At 33.5% G+C, this 6,000-nt stretch overlaps 1 protein-coding gene across 4 annotated transcripts in view; it reads right to left on the bottom strand.

Annotated features, from left to right (window-relative positions):
- Positions 1-1,299: 1,299 nt before the first annotated feature.
- Positions 1,300-6,000, bottom strand: part of LOC129263804 (ras and EF-hand domain-containing protein-like) — a 33,431-nt gene continuing 28,730 nt past the window's right edge. For all 4 annotated transcript variants that reach the window (XM_064100924.1, XM_064100925.1, XM_064100922.1 and 1 more), the window contains one exon: positions 1,300-5,687. In XM_064100924.1, coding sequence (XP_063956994.1) covers positions 5,585-5,687 — 103 coding nt within the window. In that variant the 3' untranslated portion in view covers positions 1,300-5,584. The remainder of the gene's footprint in view (positions 5,688-6,000) is intronic.

Here is a 6,000-nt window from a genome sequence, read left to right as displayed (position 1 = left end):
GAATGTTTATATTTGCATTTCCTTGTAATCTCTTTGTTCAATAATTCGGTATTGACGTAAACGGGTCCATTAAGTGATCATGTGATGTTATCATCCACGCTACCGATATACAAACAAAAGTTGGAGCCTTCGTGGAATCAGAAGCACAATTATATTAAAACAGTATTGTGCATAGGCCCTACTATTGTGTCACCCCCCCCCCCTCCCCTTCCCCGCTTGAATACGAGTCCCCAAACAGCGCGAATGGTTACAAAATGGTAGATCATTCAAATCCGTCTGAAAAAAAAAACATAGACATGGGCAGATTGGTCTAAATTTCTTTCTGTTTCTGTTTCTATTGCCGTTTTGGGAAGTTTAACATTTTAAGCACGTTGTTTAAGTCCGTCACTCTAACAACTAACGTTTAAACTTTTTAAACAAGTTGTTTAAAAGATTCAAATTATATCCCCCAAAATGTTTAAACAACTTGATGTTAGAGTGACAGGCTTAAACAACGTGTTATTTTTATCTTTTTTACTGTGTACTGAATGCAGGAAACCAATGTTACAAGAAACCGGGAAGAGCAACAAGAAAAATATTACGAGGACTCTCCTTGAATTCTTTTCTTTCAATCACAATACATGAGTTCTCCGAAACTTTAAAGTGACATCGACTTGAAGAGGAGGTGATATCAAAATGACCATGGTGTTTTTTTCATAAGTGTATACTTCAGTTAACATTGCAGATCAGGCTAAGTGGGAAAACTTTGATTAAGACTAACGTGCTCAGCTCTCGGCCTCGTACTTTCCTCTCTTTTATCTCTCTTTCTCTTTGTTTAAAATGTCCAGGTTTCAGGTCGGAAAAATCAAGATTTTAGCTCACGCTTTGCTCAAAAAGACAGAACTGATTATATTTTCCCCATCTTAATTTTAAACAAAGTTTTAATCTACCCTGAACATGAGGAATTGCCATTTTCCAACATTTTGTGTTCAATCAAGTCGTTGAAATATTGAAATATTTCATAATTCATACAACAATTAAACGAAATAAATAATGAGTGACACACTTGCATAACACTAATTTTGTGCATAAAAATGTGTAAATAAAAAATTACAACACTGCAAAACTGATAGCTTTCTCAGTGCAAGGGCGATTTTGATGACATTTTCAGCATTATGCTGGTTTGATTTTTCTCAAGTGATTGAAAGTAATTTTTTTCTAGGGTGAACTTGACCTATACCACTATGATTTATCCAAATAACAATCCTTTGAACTCAGAGACATTGAATAGAGTAATTAGAAACGAACTCACATATCCCATCAGAGAGAAAAAAGGTCTTTATTATTTTTATGTGATCATGCTGACATCGGTAATAGTACAGTACAAAAGCCACCGCAGACCTTACGACTGGTCAACGATCCGATTTCGGAATAAATCGCATTTTGCTAATTTTCTGAAATTTGAATGAGAAGTATGTTCTGATTTGAGGTTCAGATTAACTGAAAGAAAATTAATGTAACAATTTTGGTCGATTTGCAAGCCTTTATTTTTTAGTAAACGGCCAAATTAATTTCAAATCGTAGCCAATCGTACGATTGCTATTATGTCATTACGGCTAGGTATTAAATTCGCTTTTATTCAAATAAGGACGATTTCATAGACACAGATTTGGAATATATTTTCGTAAGAGGATTTAGAGCATTACACAATAAGATATTCCATGTCTCAATATTAGCATCAGATTCTACTATGTGTTATTCCAAAATTGGGTTGCAGACCAATCGTAAAGTTTGCGGTGGCTTTTAGTCAGCTGCACTGACAAATAGTTACGTCATACAAATTTCGCACTGACAATACACAACTTCTCAGCTAGCTGGAAGTATAGGTATGATATATTTGTGGGAAGACATTTTACATTTCAAGTACCAAAAAATAGAATGATTGAATTAATAAAAAAAAGGAAGAGATAAGTTTTCCTTTTTAACTAAAACCTCATCGATGAGCATGGAAAATTGAGGCGGATTACATAATCTTAAAATTGCCTATATTCAGCACAACTCTTTCTTACAATGCACATCAAATTGCGTCAAACCTTCATTATTTTTGCGATTTCGATAATCTATAGAAAAGGCAATCTCTAAGGTGTGTTATAATTTTCCATCAATAAAAAAATATATATTTTACAACTCAGATTGATGTGTAAAATGGTGACCTCACATAATCAAGAACTTAAGATCAGTGTTGCATTTTAATTTAGTTCGAAAAGCTATTAGCATGATTAGGAAAGTGATCAGAATTTGTTTTGAAATTGGCAACAGAATACAAGATTTTATGTTACTTAGCCAAGAAAATATATGCTCTATCGAATGACGATCGTATGGGTTATCCATAAGATTCATGCATCTCTTTCTGAAGGCAGTCTTTTGAGGCACTTTTCTATATTTACAATATACCTACGAAAAAGTAAAAATATAATTTTCTGTTCACACGAACTCTAGTCTACTATATTGACTTTGATAAGGCACCGGACCAGGGTCTAACTCTATAGCTATTTCTGGTTAAGGCACTTTTGTATTTCTTTGACAAGTGAAATAAATAAAAAGTTCAAATGAAAAAAACAGCTCACGTTAAAAATTAAACCTTTATACTTATATGAAGTAAGGAAGCCCATTTTACACATTCCATACAAAAGAACATCAAATTCCTTTAGGCTATTACTTGTTTCAAAATATCAGCACATATTGCACTTATGATGTTTACACTGATACACAAAGAAATTTTATACGGCCGATCAATCAAAATATACATGATAAATCCAACATTTTTATATACATACTGTACATATTTACTGTATGTAAGGCATCAATTATTGGCGATCTCGATACAAGCATTAATTTATTACAATATTGATTGTCCTAAGCATAAACATCGATCGTAAATGTATAAGTCTTTTAAACATGATTTTATTTACACAACAGGGGTCCGTTGCAGAAAGAGTTGCGTTTAAACGCAAGTCAAAAAATCAATCGCAAGTCCCAAATGCGCGCTGTTGATTGGTTGAAAAAAATCAAGTTACGCATGATTGTTAGAGTTGCGATTGATTGCAACTCTTTCTGCTACGGGCCAAAGGGCGGCCATTAGCCCTTCGAAAAACCGTTTTAATACCATTAATTCTCCTAAACTAAATCCTATAACTTTTTTTAACATTGTATTTTCTTTCCAAATGATTTTTTTTTTAAGCTGCCAAACTTTATAAATTTTCCTGAGCGAATTAATCACGCATTCGCCTGTGCATTTTTACACTGCAAAAACACCGGTATTGATTTAACACCAGCCCAGGAATCTATGTCCACACCAGAGAAGTGTTAAACTACACCAGTTTGGTTTTGGTCTAACACCAGATAGGTGTTTATTCAACACCAATTATTATTAAAACAGCATCGGTTTGATTCCAAACGGGTGTTGTTTCAATACTTTTCTGGTGTGGACATATATAGATTCCGGGCTGGTGTTAAATCAACACCTGAGTTTTTGCAGTGTAAAAGAAAATCTGTCACTGTTTCGTCGCTTCTATTTAGAGACGATTATATCGTAGACAAAGATATCGTCCCGATTTACACTCTAGAACAGTTTACCCATAAGATATTTGGTAAAATGGGAAAATGTTGCTTGCTTGGTAATTTACTTTGTAAATATTTTACGCAATGTTGCAATCAAATTTACCCTTTAAACTTGCATTTTACCCAATATGATGGGAAAAAATTACGCATCAAACATGCTTGTTCCCGTTTTACCCAATATTGGGCAAATTTTTACTCAATCTTTTTTTAGATTGTATCAATTATTGTTGCATGAAGCCGAGTATTATGATCAACCCGCCATCTCCTCATCACTATTATTATTGGTATCACTTTTATTATTTTCATTGTTCTTATCAATACTATTAGTATTATTATCATTATTATTATTATCATTATTGTCATTATCATCATAATTATAATGATTGCATATTATTATTATTAATATCATGATTGTTTTTATCATTGATTACCATGCATGATCATGACAAATCTTCATCAATATCTTTGAAATACAAGTTGAACAAAATTATATTAAAAGGTCACTCAAAATATAGGTCCAGGCCTCTAAGAGAGAATATTGGAATACCAAAAAAGACGTTGCCAATTCAATTATTTTGAAGATTTATTTCATATCATTTTTCGTTTTACATCACACGAATGGTAGACTCTTAAATAAATAATTAGAGGTATATCCAGAAAGGGACAATTTTTGTTAGAATGAATTATATGACTGGTCACGTGTAAGAATTCATGTTCATGTGAATGATTAAAAAAAATATACTCACATGCAAGTGACAACTGTGGCATAATACCAACCAGTATGCTTGACAAATATATTATTTAAAATTTGTTAAAACCAACCAAAAATACGCTATATATATTCTATTCTATTCTATTCTCAGCAACGAGGTCAACATTTAAATACAAATTTGCATGAAAATTCAGTTAAGAATGAAAAAACGTCTAGTCCATTTCTTGATGAGGGTCGGTTCGGGTGTTTCTTATTACATGCACGCAAGCTGCATTCTTATTGTGACGTCATGCCTTCGGGTTTCCTCTCATAGATCATGTAGATAGGTTGACTCAATGTAATTCACTTATAGATACAATTTTTATCTTTCGAAGTGATTACCAGCATCATGTAAACATTTTACTTTACACGGGATGTCCCTTGTGGACATGCCAGTCGATCCTTGATTCTCCCCGTGTTTAACATTCAGAGTTCAGCTAAATAAAGCAATGTATCATTAACAATTCACATCTCAAAATTCATGCTGCGGCTACAATCTTCTATGTGACGTCATAAAACAATTGCTCAAATATGATTCAATTTTCGAACCGTGTTCTCATGTGCATGAAGCTAATCAGTGAAAAATAAAATAGAATTTACAAAAAAGGAACGTCTCTGCCCCTTTATCACGATCTACGGTTACGCGTCATGTTTTAAAATGTCAAATATTTCAACATGCTATCCTATTGCACGGACTACAGATACAGTACGAATGGAATGTAACTTACATGGGCAAGGAAAACAAGGATAATTAAAAAGAAAAATATATACATTTATACATAAAAATTTAAACACGTTTAGCTCTTATGAAACATTAAGTGGGAATGATATGGCACACCATCAATGTAGTCTCAATTATGTCTTATGAATAAGGCATCAGGAGCAAAACTGGGATTTTTTCCTTGAACGAATTAACGAAATCCATCAAGCTGAGTGTGGAAGTGTTCAAACTACACACTCAGATTTCGCAGGTGGCGCTATTGACTCGGTATTTTTCGGTCGGTAAACTTCGGATGGAATCGCCAGCATCATTGAATTTGGGGAGGATCATGTTCGTCTCTGTCGGCTAAGTTTGTACGGTTGTGACTCGCTACAATCTGAGACCACATGTATCATATTTACGATTATTTCCAAATGTCTGAAGCATATTATACCGTCTCATTACGATCGGCATCTTTCGACATACTTCGGGAAAAGTCGGAAAACTCCAGCCGGCAGCTAACGAGAGAAGCCTTAGAAGTCGCAGCATCCCGCATCCCTTTTCTTCGCTGGTGTTTCTTTGTTAAGCGTAATTCCACTTGAGCTAACTTCTAAATCCTCCCGCTTGTGAAGTTGCCTAATAAAAAGAAACAGAAGGTTAGAGCAATATCAAATATTATTTAGTAAGAATATTACTTTCTACCATTATATCAACACATTCACCACCTTAACATCGCTATAAGAACTGCTTTATATATGATATTCATACTATATAGAATTATTAGAAACTGCTGCTACTAAAGCTGCTCATATGATTTTCATTATCTCAATAAACTAAAACTTTTTCTTCTTTTCTTTTCGACTCTCACAAAATGTTGTTATCAGGGGTCAAATTTGTCAGTATAATCTCGTTTAATCGGGATTATATTTTCAATTTCAAAACTAAAACA

The sequence above is a fragment of the Lytechinus pictus genome, chromosome 6 (assembly GCF_037042905.1).
Source record: "Lytechinus pictus isolate F3 Inbred chromosome 6, Lp3.0, whole genome shotgun sequence".
Lineage (NCBI taxonomy): Eukaryota > Metazoa > Echinodermata > Echinoidea > Temnopleuroida > Toxopneustidae > Lytechinus > Lytechinus pictus.
Note: the sequence above shows the minus strand (reverse complement) of the source record. Positions and strands in the feature narration are given on the sequence as shown.